This window comes from Castor canadensis, chromosome 3 (assembly GCF_047511655.1).
Source record: "Castor canadensis chromosome 3, mCasCan1.hap1v2, whole genome shotgun sequence".
NCBI lineage: Eukaryota > Metazoa > Chordata > Mammalia > Rodentia > Castoridae > Castor > Castor canadensis.
In genome coordinates this window covers 71469255-71488386 of record NC_133388.1, presented here as the reverse complement: position 1 = coordinate 71488386, position 19132 = coordinate 71469255, and the positions used below count along the sequence as shown (strand labels likewise).

Below are 19132 nucleotides of genomic sequence, written 5' to 3'. Positions count from 1 at the left end.
ACTAAGGGGGCGGTGACAGTTGTGTCTCAAGGTATTATTGATAGGTATGGTTGAAGCCATTATCAAGTCCAATGTAACTTTAATAAGTCTAATAGTCTTTGAGAGGTAGAGTGACATTTATCAAATTAATTGAATGATAGGGTATGCCCATTTTCAAATTATTTTTGTGCTAACATATCTTTAGCTATTTAGAACAAGAGTGTATAAATGAATCATTGTGCACATTAGAATTAGACTGAGACTATTGATTCAAGGTTTCTAGTGAGTGAGTTATCAATATGGCCAACTGCAAACTTCTTTGGGGATTTCTGTGAATTGGCACACCAGTGTATTTGAATAGATCATGCATAGCCCAGATTATTATTACAGTAAATCCCTTGTATAGCATAATGACTGTGATGCACCTTCAGAAAACCACAGGGTCCTGAGTTCTGAAAACCCTTTATCTAGTGGTTGCTCAGATGTGTTGGGTGATAAGGGCTTTGTAGCAAAAACAGATATATGGCATTCTGTGGTGATCTGTGCCAAATAGCCCAGGCCAAAATGTAGAGCGAGTTAGACCTGCCTAGCGGCTATGTAGATGCTGTGTATGCCCATGCTGTGTAGAAAAAGATGGAATAACTGTGTCTGCCATTACAAGGTTTCTTGATGTCAGTTTGCAGCCTCTGGCTTTGCTAAAGAACCCCAGGCAAGGGGAAGAGGTACATGATAACAACCTAGACATCCAGCACTCCAGAACAGGAGGAAAAGGGAGGCATGCCTGAGCCAAAGCTTTGGATACTCCTCCAAAGGAGGAGAATTTCCATGGTGACATTATTAGCTCCAAGAAATGTTCCTTCCTTCTTTGGTAGTTATGAGCATATATGGGTACCTTTAGAACATATTTTTCTATAACTAACTGTCTAGGCATCTCAAATCTGGTAAAAACAAATCTATTTCTGAAAAAACTGACCACTAAGTGATAATTTATGTATAGAATATAATTTTTCCTTTGATACCTAGGATCCATTACTCTAATAAAACCTTTAAGAGAATATGGAAGGCACTTTTAGAAATATTTTAAGCTACTGGAGGTGTGGCTCAAGTGGTAGACCACCTGCCTAGCAAGCACAAGGCCCCGAGTTCAAACCCTAGTACTGCCCCCCCAATTATATACATATATATATATACATATATTAATATATATTATTTTATTATTATATTTGTATATAAAACATATAGTTTATAGATTAAAATTACTATATTTATATATAAAATTTGAGTGCCTATTTTAAAGGCACAATGATTATTTTACATATCAATCAAATGTTTAAAACAGAAAATAGTGGTGTATGTGAATTTTGCTGCCTGATATGGTAGATAAGAAAGGCATAGCAGTGGTAAGCCAGTCACTTCCATGTTTATATACATTCTTTGTCTTCTTTTTTTGAAGCTTTAGCAAGTATTTATTTTAGTATAACAGGATAAAGTAGGGAGAACTGGGGGAAGAAGGGAGAAACATTTCCTGTTCCCCACAGAGAAAATGGGAGTAAGACTCCCCAAGGCATCTTAATGTATATGATTTTACATTGAAGGTAGTCATTCAGACTTTACTTAGGTTCTTTATAGACAACTTCAGTTCTGATTCTTATTAAAATTAGCAGAAGAGAACAGTGGAGCTGGGCGTGTATCTTCAGATCATGCCTATAATCCCATTATTCAGGAGGCGGGGCAGGAGAGCCACAAGGTGAAGCTAGTTTGAGATACACTTAGTGATATCATGGGGCGGGGGGCGGCGGGGATGGAGAAAAGAAGAGAAAACATAGGGGAATGGGGTTAGAACATTAGCATGGGCAAAGATTATTTTTCGACAAGGTCCCAAAACCCAGAAACAAAAGCAAAAATAGGCAAATGGTTTTCCATCAAACTAAAAGACTTCCTCACAGCATTGGAAATAATGAACAGAGTGAAGATACAGCTACTTAATGGGAGAAAATATTTGTAAAATATACATCTGACAAAAGCTTAGGATCCAGGATATATAAGGAACTAAAACATCTCTGTAACAAAGGAAACTTGATTAAAAATAAGCAGTAGACCTAAATAGAAACTTGTCAAAAGAAGACACACAAATGGCCAACATCATCACTCATCAGCAGTAAGCAACCAAAACCACAGTGAGACATCGCTTCCCCAGTTTTCAGCAACACAAAAGAAGCAAGTGCTGGCAAGAATATGGAGAAAAGGGAACGCTTTCACACTGTTGGTGGAAGTGTAAATTAGTAAGACCATCATGGAAGAGTATGGAGTTTCCTCAAAAAATCAAAGATAGAACTGCCTTGATCCAGCAATCTTTCTCATATATATAAAGAAATGAAGTCATAGGTTAAAAAGACAGTTGTACTCCCATGTTCACTGCAACACAGTTCACAATAACCAAGACATGAAAACAGCTTAGGAGTCCATGAACTGGTGAGTAGAGAAAGAAAATGTACACATATACAATGGAATACTATTTTAGCCATTAAAAAAACAATGAAATCCTGTCATCTGCAACAGTGTAGATGCAATGGAGTTCATCATGTTACATGAAATAAGCCAGATACCAAAAGACAAGTATCACACTCATATATGGAATTTGAACAATTTGATCTCACAGAGATTGAGGATGGTGTGGTGGTTATCAGAGGCCAGGGAGGATGGGGGAAGGGAAAGATGGAAAATGTTGATTAATGGGTACTGAGTTATAGGTAGATAAGAAAAAGAAGTTCTGGTGTTCTATTGTGCAGTAAAGTGACATAGATGACAATAATCTGTGCCTCAAACATCTACAAGGTGTTTTGATTGTTCACACCATAAAGAAATGCCAAATATTTGAGAAGATAAATATATTTACCTTGATTTAAATATCACACAATGTATACATGTATGAACAATTTTGTTCTGATTTTACAATTTTCATTGAGATTTTGGTAAAAGCATCTTTTAATCCTGGAAGTTCACAAAATAAAATAGCCAAGTCCTCTTCACTGATGGTGTTGAACTGTCCTGCGGACAGGATGGCCATTGAAGTAGAATTAGAAAAAAGAAGGTAACTCCATTCTCACTTTTCATAGTTAAAAAAACAATTAAGCACACAAAAGAGTGCCTTTATTAAGTCAGTGCAAAGTACCAGAATTTAGTTGTTGTCTTCACTAACACCTTTATTCCATAGCCTGGCTTGGTGCTTTCATTCTGTTCCTAAAGTGCATCGCAGAAGAAGCCAGGACCAATATAGCCAAGCACCACTGTTTTTACTTGTATAAATTTAGTTGTCACTCAATGTCCACCTAGCAGATTAAGTCCTAGCAAATTTCACATACTAAATTGCTCCTCTAAAGGATGCCACCTAGAGCTTCTCCAGTGAAGGTGTCTTGTAACATTACTTGTGCTGCTTTGAATATGCACAAGCACATGTGCAAACAGCAGAACACCACAAGCTCTTGCACCTCCCATGTGTGAAGTGGCCAGGACCATGAGAGACAGACAGGCTGAATACGCTGTGGACAGACAGCATTTGCTGGTACCTCTCACCTGGACTTAGCAGCCTAGTGTGAAATGAAAGCAGAAAGTCAGCCATGAGCAAGAGCCAGAGTGAGCAGTAAACTGAGTTGTTTATCCTGAGCTCATGCAGGACCAGGCATCAGAATAATTGATTTCCCATAAATGTGTATCTCAGCTTCGTCCGGAGCTAAATTCTAGAGCTAAGGCAGTGAAGCAACAGAGCCCCTAAGCATTTGGCATGCACAGAAAACCAATATAAAGATTTCAATAATATAAAATGTAGGACCCAGAAGAGGTGCAATTACTTATGAAAGATTTCAGAAACAATCCTGAATACTGTCGATTTCAGTAACCAAGTGCTACTTTCTATTATTGGTTCATCATATTTATGGCTTTATGTAGGTCTACTAAAATTAATTAGTAATTAGAGGAGTGATACGTAAAATAAAGAGCAGAGATCTTCTTTACAACCTCCTGAAATTAAGGGAGAAGATTTTCATAGTGGAAGCATTATCTGCAAACAATTTCTGAACTACATTTGTAACAATCAAATTTTTCTCAGTACAAATGTTTTTATGTCTTTTCCCTAGAGATACAAATAAAATGTTCCTAGAAATGAAACTCACATGAATGCACTAGATTAATATCTGGGGGTCGCTAAATGGTCTTTTAATTTACCAAATTCATTACAGGGTTCTTTAATCATTGTTACTGCCCTTGACACAAACTTCTCACCTAAAGGAATACATGTACAAAGCATTTATTATTTGCTCTTCAAAGCCCATTTTTAAAAGTTGCCCAGTAAACAGACAGATTAATATTATAATCAGCTATAACAGAAACATCAGTATGTGTTTACCTAACAACATCAAGGATGTACTTTCAGGCAAACATGACTATAAATTAGTTTCTATGAAGTAGATCTTATTTTCACATTGACTTCTGTACAAGATGGTGTATGTCCAACCAGAGAAGGGGACAAAAACATAGCCATACATTTAAACAAAGAACACTGGGACAAGAAACAAGACCCATGTTTTGGCCAACCTGTATGTTGTGTGGTCATGTCTTGTCCCAGCTGCCTGTTGTGATGTATGGCTTTGTAAGGGATTCTTTACTAGCTGTGGGGTCTCCTATCCATATCTGTCTACTAGGATCTTCTCCTGAGGCCCAGGAATTTCACCAAGGTCTGGTGGTGTTCTGACGGTACCATTTACAAAATCTAGTAATGCATGCCTTTTTTCTAAATCAAAGCCAGCGCTGTAGTGGTAGCAGACTGGGTGCCCACACTGTGTATTCAGGGTATCTTAAATCACAAACTGCCTTTGTTTTGGACCTTTTTGTTTTGTAGAGTTGATTTTCAATTTTACTGATTTTCTTAGTCATGGATCCCACAGAGGAATTTAAGAAAACAGCTTGTGAGAGCTGGCAGATTGACTCAAGTGGTAGAGTGCCTAGCAAGCACAAGGCCCTGAGTTCAAACCCCAATACCACTTAAAAAAGAAGAAGAAGAAAAGAAAACAGCTTGTGAGTTGAGATGTTGCATCATTCACCTTTGTGAAACCCAGACTAGATGGGCCCAATGCACACTCCACAGGTGTTCCCTGATGCACCAGGTGTTTGTGACACAGAAGGAACACGCAAATCACTTATGTGGAAAAAAATATAAGACGCAAAGATTCAGCACAGCTGTGTCAGTGCTTGAGCAATGTGCTCAATGTCTGTGAGCCTCGGTTTCCTCATAAATACAGTAGGATTCAATTATACCTCTTATATGTGACCTGTGTAATTTGCCTGACATATGTCATTTTCCCTCCCTCCTTCTTCCTTGGTAAATGTTTAGTGAACTGAGTACTGTTTACCACCTCCTAAAATGTAGTACAATGATAAATATATGTTACATATAATAGTATATTTGGTATATAGTACATAAAACAATACGTACAAAGTATACATAAAGTGAAGACCTCTCCCTACTTTTCAGTAATCTATATGATGTCAAATAATAGTTATTTCCAGGCATTTGTTTGTTTTATGACAACAACTTGAAAGACACCTGGTACCCTGTGTGTGACCAAGTACCATGTGTCTTACCAAAGCAAAGCAGTGACAGTTTTAGACCTTTCAGGATCTGAGCAATGTACTATTTATATAACTTTTGCCAAGGGGGGGAATTCCTCTTTTAACTTGAAAGAAGGCTATGAACTAAAAAAAAATGGACCGCGAGGAGAGGGGCTAGGCCCTGGATGCATAGGAGTCCACCTTTCAGTTAACCAACTTGCCACACATGCAAAAAAGGAGACATTTTCACACTTCGGTGAATGGTTGTGCCATCTAGTAACTAGTGGAAATCCTCTTCTTGGAGCCAAAGGAGCTTCTGAGCTGCACATGAGCCCACAGGCCCCCTTGCAGTGCCCTCATTCCTCAAGGATAAGCCAGAGATAATGTAGGGTCTATGTGCCACCTCCAGGACTCAGAGGCAGGTGTGACTTTGCCTCATGCTGCACACTGTCTTTGTACCAGAACCTGTTGTCCATTTGGCTGGATGTTCAGATCAAGACATCTACATCCCTCAAGGCTGGATGTAAGGTTTGATCTAGCATCCCAGAAAAAAAAGGTCAGCACTTCGATACACGGCTCCCACAAAATGGAATTTTAATGAGCAGAAACAAAACCTGCTTTCCTTGCCCAGAAAGCAGGTGTCTTTGTTCTCTTCGTAGTCCAGCATTTCACTAGATCACTGTCTCCCCTTTCATTCTGGAACCTCTCCTCCAAGAAGCAAAGAGAGGCTGCCCATGCTTCTCTAAACCGCTTTCTCACCAAAGGTGGTTGGATTTATATTTTAGGAAAGGTGTTTTGCAGTTTGTCGTTCTAGAATTCTTCTTTAGTGGCAAATTAGGCCAAAATGATTTGGCCAAATTAACCTAGTTTGGTGCTGTGACTGGGGAACATGTAGGTTTTGGTGCTTGACGATGGGTGTTATTAACTCATTGGAGAGGCAAGGGAAGAGACAGAAGGCTCAGGGACAGTCAGGGGTCAAAGAAAAGCCCAAATCTTTGATGCATGCTCTTACCATTTTGAGAAAATATACTTAAGCAAGAGTCCTGTTTCTGCAAATAATGTTTTTGTTTCTGCACAGTACTGTATTGTTAAAAGTCAGATTGTGAAGTCAAAACTTGGGAAACTCTCTCTTCCCCATAAACAGACACATGTGCTCACTTTTGGGCCCGGTCCAGGTTCTCTGAAGTTGCTGGGAGTCCGCATGTGTGTCTGAGCGTACAGCATCACCTTCTGAGAGCAGTCAGAGGGCGGTATGGCATTTTAATGCACTTATCAAAGTGTGATTGTATCCAAAGGCCAAAAAAAGTAAGGATTTTTTTTTCTTCCTGACTCTTTTAACTACCGCCAAAACTGAGTAGAAAGATGGGTGTTGGAGCACAGCCGTCCCTCTGCAGGCCAAGTTTCTCTCATGTGGCTGAGAGCAACCCAGCTGCATCCCCTTGCAGACCCACTGCTCAGCCCCCAAGGCAGCTTCCCACTGAGCCTGTACGTACCAACAGCAAAACCACTGAAGCCTTCACACGATACTCATGTCTAATGTCTGATAAGCACAGGACTGGTCATGCTCTGTTCCTGTCCTGACAAAATCATGTCCTAACAGCAAAGAACTTGGGTTCAGAGGGAAGGCTGAGTAACTCAGAGACAGTGCCATACACAGGGCTTTTCTCTGCAGTTGGAGCCTGAGTTAGAAGAACATCACAGATGCATGGCACATTGGACAAGGAGCACATGCATGCATTTCAATCATGGATAGCTTACTTTTTTACTGATGTAATTGTGAAATATGTTCTTTTTGCATTCATAATTAGGGGGTGGAACAGATGGTGAAAGCTTAGTTTAAAATAATCTGTCATTAAAATAACCTAGCCTACTGGTAATTCTTCTTTCTAACTGGAGCTAGGTTGTAGGAAAAGAATTTAGAGTGATTTTTTCCCCCTTCTTCATGGGAATGTAGATGGAACCACTAATTTCACAGTGGTTATGTATATGAGAATTGTCCCTAGAATGGCACCATAGATCTCACCCTGAGAAGCTTGGCTGTGGTGAAATATGCATAAAAAGGAAAGCAGAGACAAAACTCCTTTGACAAATAGAAATCCATTTAGCACAATGCATTAGACATTAGTATACCTTCAATCATGAAGCTGTAGTTACATACCCTGCAAGGAAATAACCTCATCATCTGATAAATACCGTGAGAGGCAGCCAGCATTTGGGGTTAAGAAACTGTAGCTTACACTTTATATGTTACACTGATGTCAGGGGATATAAATGATAATTACAGGCTAAATTATTATTCAGAGATGCAGTCACTCCTGATTTCTGTATCCAAGCTTTCCTCCTTGTGTGTACCTCATAGACTTCCTGGGATATGACAATGGATCTATCCCATCAGCCCTGTCTGAATGGCTAAGAACTGTTTTCAGTAATAAGAACACTGTCTTGATAAATCAGATACTCATGTGTCTTTAAAGCGTCTGTTTTACTGTTTCTTCTAAGATTTTGTTTTCCATCTGCTTTGAGGACAACAGATAGATTTCAGCATGGCTTTACAATAAATCTTCTCCAGGAGGGGCTAGCATTAACATTTGTGTAGATTCTTTTTCATCTTAATCCAACCTTAGTTAATAATCAGAAAATTCTACATAGTGGGTAAGAAGATGTAATTAACCCTTTGACCCCAGAATCTTAATTGGCGCCTGTTGAAAACAGTGGGCAGTTTAAAAAAAAATTAAAAAGTAGCCTGCAGTGACTGAACTGCACAGTATATAACAGCTTTCTCAATGCAAAATTTTAAAACATTTCATAGAACTTTCAGATTAATCACATTTGGTTTCTGAGACTCCTGGTTGAATGTTTCCTTCCTCTTCCCACCTTTTTAAAATTGAAACACACAAATTAAACCAATATTGATGCTGCTCTTCAAACTGTTTTAAGCAGCAAAACACAGCTCTCTGTAGACAGGGATGACCTTGAGTCAGAAGGTAAAAGCTATGTGCCGACTGACTTGTCAATCTCCTTTAGATCCGAGTTCACATCCCATTCCTCATTTGAAAGCTAATCAAACCTGAGTTATGGATATTTGTCTCAGACTATAGATGTAATTGACCAAAGTGATAAGCATAAAAGTGAAAAATACATTTAATTAACCAGGTTTCTTAACCTTTGTTATGACTACAACTAATCCAACTAGTTGTTTTCCCCTCTACCAAACTGGCTGTTATTTTTAATTGAATTGACTGGATGTCTTTGTGTCATGTAGACATAGACTCATTTTAATCTCACCAGGAAATTGGAACATGTGTCAAAGCCTCTATTTTTGCCAAGCAAAGCTAGCCAGTTCGTAGATAGCCACTGCTTAACAGTGTCAGATGTTTAGCTTCCAGACATTCCTTTTCCCTGTGACAGTGCCCAAATCACCTCTAATATTTTAGTAAGTACATGGGGTCTGAACCTAAAGTTAAAAGTCACGGTCTCCTTTGTGAGAACCTGAAGGATAATATATAGGTGACAATGACACATTTCTTTAGAGCACTGGATACTTGGGAAGACCATGAAAACATCTACTCTAACGCTGGTATTCCAAATAACAGAAACTTTCCCAGGCTAGATTAGAAATCTGTAGTATCTAAATGTGCAGATAATCTAATAACTCATCAAACAGGACTCAGAAAGTAATTTGCATACCTCTTAGTCATTATGGAATGTGTAATACAAAGGAAGGAACATTGGGCTTGGAGGTACAACTGGATTTAATAAGTTGATTGAGTAGTTGTTAGGTGCTGACTAGACAAAGATACATAAGACATTGTCCTACTGTTGAGAAATTCAGTCTAGTTGGAAGTTGAAGAAGCCAACCAGGACTACACAATGTTGTAAATGCTTTAATTATATTGTGAGAGGGTAAAGGATTTAATCTTGGCACACCACAAGCTGGCGCTGATCTTATCCTGCCACTTAGCATCTCTGAGTCTCCGTTTCCTCACCTGTAAGATGAAGGTTTAGACTATAGGGAGTTATCTCCATGCCAGTTCTATTGGTCTTTCTTTTGTTCCCAGCAAGCCTTGCAACCATCTCCACAGAGATTTTATGATCTCTCTCTGTGTCGTCACTCTCACTTGGCTGTGGTATGTTATTATTTACAAAGCTGGCTTTCAGTTCTCTGTGACAAGACAACAAGCCATGGCTGAGTGAAAAACCTAACAAGGCCTTTTTCTTCGAGGGAAGGGTTGAAGGAGGGTCCTGATCCTCATGAGTCACTCTCCAGAAACATCTTGTTGAAGTAGAGATGTGCAGAAGTGAGAGCCTTCCCAATCTTGTGGGAAGGAACCTTCTCTTCATCTGCACTGTTTCAGTACACTGAGACAAGTACAGGCTTCACTATTCATGAAACCAGCATAGAGAGAGAGGAGACTATGTATGTGACACACACTACACCTGAAACATTATACCTGATGTGTTTATGCCCTGGGTGTTTGCCAGTTTTGTCCAAAATAAGGAACTCCCATCTTTTAGTCAGGGTTTTGTTCCTCACAGTTGATTCCAAAGAACTCTTCAGAGCAAAGGCTACCAGAAGTGACTCAAGAACTCTTGTCATTCGGCTGCCTCTCTGTCTCCTACCCCTAATGACATGATTCTATCATTTGAACAAATTATTCAAAACAAGTGATGTGATACTATTTAAAAAGTCACAGGCTACTTCTTAATATCAATACCTCAACCCTAGAAATGTTGTGAATATTTATCTTTTCATTAATTTATATGTATCAAGAAGAGAATGTTTGTTTTTAGTGGAAGAATAGTTATTGAGTCTGATAGGATTCAAATCCAGACACCAAACATGGAATGGACTTGTTACTTAACTTTGCTCATATATAAAATGTAGATGATAATATAATTATTTCATATGATGCTTGTAAAGGTTTGAAAAGATGGTCCATGCAAACTGCTTGGTGCATATTGCTTAATAAATATCAACTGCTATTATTGTTATTATTGTACTATTTTAATTCAAAACTTGTCTTTCATATAATTTTTGTAAAGGAATATAATGTAACTTTTGAACTGTTTTCAGAACTCACTAAGTCATAGGATGGGGTTCGGGGCCACCCACAATCTCTGACCTGTGTGGTGGCACAGTGAAAAGCAGTCAGGAAACATGGAAATCCACATTTCATATTGTAATGTATATGTATATATGTCCATATACATGCAAACATATATACATAAAGGCATGTAATCATTGTCTTAGTCTGCTCTGTGCTGCTGTAACAGAATACCTGAGATTAAACAATTTATAAAGAACAGAGATTTATTTCTTTATTTGCCCGGGGGGGCTAGGAAGTCCAAAGTCAAGGGGCCTACATCTAGCCAGAGCTTCTTGCTGCATGATCCCATAGCAGTAGGCAGAAGGGCAAAATAGCATTTTTGAGAGATGGCAGGATGAGGGGGCTGAACTCATTCTCAGGGGAACCCGCTCTGGAGATAACTAATCTACTGTAGAAAAAATAGCATCAATCCATTTGTAAAGGCAGAGCCTCTTGACTTAATCACCTCTTAAAGGTCCCATCTCAAAACACTCTTGCACTGGGGATTAACTTTCCAATATATGAACCTTGAGATACATTCAAATCTTAGCATTTGTATACACATACATATTTCTTTTTTTTCAGTATTTAAGGAGACTGAAATTATTGCTGGGATTTGAAGAAGTGCATATTTCTATCTGAATTTTACATACTTCTTCCATCTTTCTGTATCTACACAAGTACATCATTAATTTAGTATTTCCACATACCTTGTTCCCAACATCGGATTCCTTCATTTGCAGATTCACACCCTTTATTAACACCATTAAGATTTAAAACTTCTTTTCCTGTGCAAGAACCACTTATGCAGTCTACCTTGTTAAAAATAAATAACACAAAATAAAAGATGTGAGGATGGTGGCGGGCATAAGATGCACTTGGACTGAACGCATTTGAAACAAATGTGTTCCCAATTTGAGTGGTGTATTGTGATTGAATTCTGTGACAAAATACTCCCCTTCCCACACTGGAACTGCAGCCCTCTATTAGCAAGGTGGGACAAAGGTTTCAGGAGATGTACAGCAGCATCCTTTTTTCCTTCCCTGCTTTCTTCTTTTGTTTTCAGGAGTTGCAATCGAAAGTAGATCTATCACAATAAAACTTGAATAAAGAGGTTTCATCCCATAAACACTCACTCATAATATATTGACTTTTCCTGTTTGTTCCAACACAGTAGGCACTGAGAATGAGGAGTGCATGATCCTTTATCAATTAGTAAATTATTGATGTTTGTAATAGGTTACGTAGTGGTTTAACTTGCTCCTCATATAGAAGCCCTTTTTTCTTCCAGTTCATTACAATTTTTATTTCTGATCAGCTATTTTAATAGAGAGTCTTGCTGATTTAATCACAGTAGCCACTGAATCTCTAAAAATAAAGGCAATGTGTCATAAAATCAGCATAACCTTATTTTATACATGAACGTAACGTACCTTCATCACAATGGCACAGGCAGAAGGAAGTCCCTGAAATAAAGACAAGTTTATTGTCTTACTTCAGCCCTTTAATTCGTTTATGTATAATACAGTACTAGCAGGGGGAAGGGGGGAGAAATGACTGAAACATTGTATGCACATATGAATAAAAGAAAAAAAATACAATACTAAAAGATCATAGGACTTAAAAATAGCCTTAAGGTCAATGTGTTCTTTTGTATTGGTTGCCTTATTAATTAAATCTCTCTCTATATATACATATTTGTATTTATTAACCTACTTATATTTTTTTTTCCTGCAGTCCCTGGATGGCTTTGTATTTGCACTAAATCAAGAAGGAAAATTTTTGTACATTTCTGAAACGGTCTCCATCTACCTAGGCCTCTCGCAAGTAAGTTGAACAATTGAGATTCTTGGCGGTGTCTTTGGAGGCTCCGTCAGCCTCACGTTTTTCCTCCTTCAAGAGATATTCTATTTAGCGTGAATTATCAAATTTATTATTTCATGGCCTTTATCCAACTCTTTTACGTCAGTGAGAGATCTGTCAGTGTTGAACGTTCAGAATAAACTTGTGCTCCAAAACTGTGGTCCCTCTGCTCACCCACCTAGGATCATTATTAATTTATTGAAAACAAATGAAGTTTCTTCCCTTGGTTGTTTTGAACTTTGAAACCTCTGTGCCCAGTAGGACAGGGACACGCTAATAGTGCTTTCCCTTGTGTCCTATTACTGTATGTTTATGGAGTACCCTGCATTATCCTGGGAGCTGACACGATGGCAGGAGTCATTTGGAGTCAAGAAATGCTGAAAGACACCGTTAAAATGTGTTTCGAGGAGGGTTCCAGCAAGGATAGATGTTGCTGCCTTTGCAAATGCTTCCTCACGCTGAAAAACAATTTCATAAAGTACGACCACCTTGCATTATTTGCCGCTTAATTTCTCACATGTGTTTGTCAGAGGGTAAAAGCAAAAGAAGATGGCGTCTGATGGGGTCAAGGACAAAATCTTGGATGTTAGTCCTTGGTATTCCCCTGGAACAAGAACACTTCAGTTCTATTGGATTCCAAGGCACGTCTACAGGATGCATCTACAGGATGCCAAAATATCCCGAAGTCAGGTCTGCAATTCAGCTAATTATCCAGATGTTTTTTCCATAAGAGTGCTGAACATCTGGTTATTTGTGCCTATCCAGGTGATTGGCTGAATTTGACCTTTTTCATCTGGTCTGGATGCAGGAAAACTCAGCCTTGGTGGGAGGGATTTTGTATGTGTGTGATGATCTGCCAAGTTGGATAATCTACCTCTCATTCAGATGCCCCTTGGAGCTAAAGAAGGAAATAGATTCACTTATCTTAAGCAGGTCCCACCCAGACTCATTGCTTCTGAAGGTTGGCACAGCTGTAAGGAAGCATTCAGCTTGGCTCAAACTTTTTGGCTTTTGGTGGGTTTACTGGGTGATTGCTAAATCAAGAAAGACATTGGGAAATAATAAAGTAAGAAATTTGGCATTTGAGCAGGGTTGGGGGAGGAGGAGAAACACTGCCAAATTTGGTTATTTACTGTTGAGAATCCAAACAAGGGGTACAGTCATAAATACTTCCTTGAAGCACACACATCTTATTGTCCACAGTGTGTACAGCAATTCTATCTTATGTGAACTTTAGAAACTAAGCTGGTATCAACTCTGTGTTGGTATCCTTTATCTTGTTGAATATAATATTAATAGCCCTTAATAGACTCTAAGCCTCATCTTAATCTGCCTGGGACCTAAAATTGAGAGTCTCCAATTTTGAAATTGGTGTGTCACAGTGTTGTTAAAATACTGTATTGGACTGGAAACACCACTGTTGTTCAGCGATGCCCATATTCATCTGTTTACGTGGAGTATCCAACAAAGTTTAATAAGCCCGTAAAGAAGAAGGATGAATAATTAGTTTAAGCAGGTAAATGCTAATTAGGGAACTCCTGAAAAGCATCCATTATATACTAGCTCCAAATACATTTTACAGCCCTGGTTAGTGGTGTAATCCAAATTCTGTCAAGGCAACTGCATTTTCTGTAATTGAGATGTGTATGTTTGCTTTGCATAACAGATGGCTCTGTATGCTTAGACTGATAGCTAGGAAAATAATAATTGCATTATTCTGGCCAAAAGAATATTAGCTCTTGGGTGTTGGCCATTTCAGTCAGTCCTCCTGCCAGCACAGCATATGCACATGTATGGATTGGATTTTCAAGGAAATTGATGCATCTGGACTAGTGTGGCCATCTGAAATATCATCTGTTCAAGAAAAATTTGGCTTTAACCCTGTGCTAGTTTCTCCTTATTTCTCTGCTTCTCTACTATAGCATTAAGTCAATCTTTTCCCAAAATCTGAAACAAATAATTGAGGTTTCTGGAGAATGAAGTCTCTAGGTAGAAATGACTCAGTAACACCCACGCAATCGGCCCCAGACTCCCTCATAATGGTTTTGCAATGTGTGTGCCCATCGTCCGAATCTTGACTTGTGGGGGCAGCTCCTGGCGTTACCTGTCCTGTGGCGGGTGTTTGCAGTGCTGGCAGACACAGTCACATGTACACAGGACAAGGGTTGGGCAGAATTACACCACTGAAATGATGAAGGTGTATCAGTAGAGAACAACTTTGCACATGCTAATTTATGTAGAATTCAGAAATAAGGTTAAGGATTGTCCTGTCGGCATGACAACAAACTGATATGATGTTTTTAAATGAATAAAGTGTAGGGGCAAAGTCTATGGTGAAACTTGGGGAGAAAATTTCCAAGCCAATTAGGGCCCAAAGTCTAATAGGGAAATTGAGATCCCCATGCCGAAGCCCTCCCCAGGTTTCTTCAGTACTCCAAGGTGTGGAGGTTGTGGGGCGTTCAGGTGTGATACACAATGGAAATTTACTCTAAGGTATTCAGTTATGCATTTGTTCTTTAACAACACACACACACACATTAAATGCAGACCACATGTTCTGCTGTGTCCTACAATTTTGGTTTAGTGGTTATTCCTCCAAATTCTAGACAGCAAGAAAGAGTCTGTGAAGGTACAGCCGCTCCTTTCCTTTTTAAACAGTTTCATTAAATAATAACAAAACATGTGTCATCAGCAATGACTTACCCAGGGAAATGGCTGAAGAGGGCTGGGCACATGGCCATGTGTTAGTCAGAGCATAGCTGTGACTGCATTTCTAAGTCTCAAGATATTCTTTCTTAGTTTTATTTTCTTTCAACATGTAAATAAATATGTGGCTTTAAAACATCTTATGCTCAGGAAAGAACTAGGATTCTTTTTTGGCTTGTGAGAAAACCAAGGAGGGAAATTTGCACTACGCTCTGCAGGGCAGCCTGGGTGTAGACAGCCAGGGCGGATTTTCCCTTTGGTGGTGCACTGTGTATAGGAGCTGCTGGAGTACAAGCGCATGTGTACCAGTCACTCTTCCTAAAGTGTTTCTGTGTTGTTGTGATGATGAGCTCTGTGCCTCCTCAACAGCCATTATCACTTTAGAAAGATAGATAGATGATAGATGGATGGATAGATAAATAGATGATTAATAGAAATAGAAAGATGGATAGATGTTTAACTTAACATCCAAGAAGTAGTTTTAGTTACAGAAGCATGCACAGTAGGCACAGTTGACTTGCTTCCCTGGGTGAAAATGGTCCCCAGTTCTCACTATGAAAGGAACAAACAGCCCCACCTATTGATGCTGATTTGGGTTTGCATATAGAGAAAATGATTTATAGCAGGTGATGTTATTTAGAGTTGTTAAAGACAACTCTACTCCCTGGCTATAATGTAATTGGCAGAAGTGAAAATGAAGAAAGAAAACAGAATGGATTCCTAATGCTGAAAATGTATCTGCGACATGTCGCCAGCTTTTCTGAAATCTATTCCAAAACATAAGGGGCTTAATCACCAGAGAATCCAAAAAAAGGCTTACATGGTAAATAAAAAGCATTTCAAGTTGATATATGATTTAATGTTTGTGGAAGTATTTATGTGTTGGCTTATACCTCCTCTTTCTACAAAGGATTTGAAATAAACATATATAATAAAAATAATGTCAAAATAGAACAAAGGAATAAGAAAAAAAAGATAAACAAAAGTGGATAATCTGTTATCACAAAGTGGGAGAGCACAAACACATGCTTATAAGAGGGTGCATAAATGATCTGCTAAAGCTTCATTTTTTGCTGTGAGCTTCCTGATAACCAAAGCAAAAAGAGAAATATAGTCAACCATCAAAAATAAGGAAGCATTGCTTCTCAAGGAAAGCATAGTTTTTCTGGAACTGAAATCTAAAAATCAGTCTCACATAGGATATTTTTAGAGGCTAAGAGATAGATTATAACTTATTGGTTTGTTTTCATTGGAGTCCACCTTCACAGAAAGGCTGCAGTGACCCACAAGGAGAACACAGACTCGTAAGCTGACCCACCAGTCCCCTTCCCCCTGAGCTATGGGTGTGCTGAAGACCATCTTGAGAACAGCGTCCTGTTCTGGCATCCAGGCCTGTGGTAGCATTGCTAGATTAATGGTTTACATGGTTTCAAGTCAGTTTTCCTTCATCTACACTCAACCCGTGCATTTCCTTCTAAATCTTCATGAGAAAAACAACACTATAGTTGCCAGAGACAGAGGCTCTGGGACTCAGTTAACCACAGGTTAAAAATGGAGTTCACGTCCTCGTGAGTGAAGTGTGAGATGATGGTTGGGATACCCCCCTGAACCAGCAAAATGTTTTCAAGTGGAGCCCTGATTACCGTAAATGAGATCTAGAACAGACTGGAATCAACACTTTTTTAATGGTTGTGACATCATTAGAAAGTACCCTACAGCAGCTGAAGCTTGAGATGTATTCCCATCCCCACCCCACAGTACCAGCCTGTGTGGAATGAGTCACTTTCCCTCCTGTCACCACATTGCCACCCTCACAGGAGACATTTCCTGATGGTTGTGAGCTAGCCGGAAGGTAGCTGCAGACAGAGTTACAAATTGGCTTGTCCCAAGGCAACTTGCTGAAAGGGGTAGGGTGGCTGCTATGTAATGAGAGCTAAAAGAGGTGAAGGTGAAAAAGGGTAATTGTTGTTTAAAATTTGGTCCTTTCTTGTTTTAATGCATGCAGATATATTTACTATGAACTCCTTTCCCCATCCTGTCGTTCATCTCCATATTTTAGATTTCTCTGCATTTGTTATATAGAATGGCAAATAAAATTACAGCTACAGCCCACAAGTACAAGGTCAAATAAATGACAGAGCTCAGTCTATTTGTGAAGCTATTCTGAAAGAGAACCATGGTGCCAAATGTGGTTTATTTGAATAATAAAGAAGAATTAGATTCCCCTGATAACTTGGCTGAGGGCCAATAAATCACTGGAGGTTAAAGATGCTTTGCAACTGCTGTCTTTCTTTTGCTTTCCTGAAGTGCAAGCCTCAACTCTTCCATTCTGTGTTTTTCAATGCAAATCAAGTTGACGTTAGTGTGTGGTTTATCCTTTTGCTTCCACACTTGTAAAAGATATGTAGATATGTATGTGTGTATGTGTGTGTGTGTGTGTGTGTGTGTATCTTTAGTGGGGTGAAAAAAGAAAGACATTAGCTTTCCTTCCAAGTTACTACTTTTTATTGGACATCATCACATGCTGGAGAACTAGAATTTAAGGACAAAAAAAAAGGGTATTATTTCAACTTGAAATGATGGAGCCAAGTGTTAAGGTTGCTATAATTGCTATTCTAAATTTATGCAATGTTAGGAAAACTGAGGTTCCTTTGTTAAATGAATGAACTTACTGCTTTATGCTCCCCCCCTTTTAAAGTCTTTCAAATAGGCATAACTTAATTTTTTAAACAAGAAGAGAAATTTATAACTTCTTGCAGCTTGTGATGTTCCTTCCCCCCAACCGCCGCCATCAGCCTGCATTTTTCTCCTGCACTAATCATAAAAAGTTCATCACTTCTGGATACAACAAAGAAAAATACACTTTTGAATGTGGAAACTCTGAGGGTTTGGAGACTATTGAGAAAATATAAGTATCAAAATAATTCAGAAACAGTACAAGGCATAGTGGCACATTATCAATTTACAACATTTAAATTGATAAATGCTTGGTGGTGAAGGCCTACAAGGGCACTTTGAAAAGCAAATAGCGACCTGGTGAAGAAATTGATTTTTCCCCCCCGAAAATGACTGCATGATGCATCATTTGACTGCATGCTGTCCGAGTGCTTGACAGAGATAATCTCAGCAATCCCACGGGTGACCTTATCGTTCTCACCAGGGCAACTTTGTCTACATTCTGACTTTGTGCATGTCAAGGTTCCTCCCGGCAGGATCCTTGGGGGGAAAAGTTCCTCTGTTCGATCCAGATATTGAACTGATTCTCTTCCCCCTTTCCCCTCACCCCACCCTCGCAAACAGGCAAACACGCCTCTTATTTCATCCATAATTATGAATGAGCCATGCAGAAGCTAGATCTCTGTGCTGTGCCTCTCTGTGGAAGCCCTTATTGCCTCTTAGTTCACAATGGTTCTTAAGTGATAATCTACAGATCTTTTTCTCAATCAGAAAGAACAGAAAAATCCCAGAATGTTCTCCTATAGGTGCCTCACCAACTGGAGCCTAGTCCTGACTTCTTACTTACAGGATTTTTTTCCTTCTCTCAAATCTCGACACACAAAAACTCTCTAAATTCATGCACATTAGCTCCAATTGATGCTGTACTCTCACCATCCAGTATTCTAGGTATTGCTTTTATAAATTTAAAATTCCCTACTGATGACACAGAGCCCAGGTACACATCACCTTGAGCTGTTTGCCTGCGAATTCCAGAGGCAGCCTCTTGGCAAGAGATTTGATGTAACCATGAGGTTTCTTCAGGACCACTGGTGTTTAGAAAGTTTTTTTTTTTCCAGAGAAGAATAATTGGCAATGTTTTTCTGCTTAAATGTTCTCTTTTGATATATGTGGATGCATGTATATACGAGTCTGTTTATCAGTAATCTTCCTGCCAC

General features: G+C 39.0%; 1 protein-coding gene across 21 annotated transcripts in view; it reads left to right on the top strand.

Moving 5' to 3' along the window:
- Window positions 1-19132, top strand: part of Npas3 (neuronal PAS domain protein 3) — an 869823-nt gene that overhangs the window by 618817 nt on the left and 231874 nt on the right. For all 21 annotated transcript variants that reach the window (XM_074068169.1, XM_074068167.1, XM_074068174.1 and 18 more), the window contains one exon: window positions 12408-12497. In XM_074068169.1, coding sequence (XP_073924270.1) covers window positions 12408-12497 — 90 coding nt within the window. The remainder of the gene's footprint in view (window positions 1-12407; window positions 12498-19132) is intronic.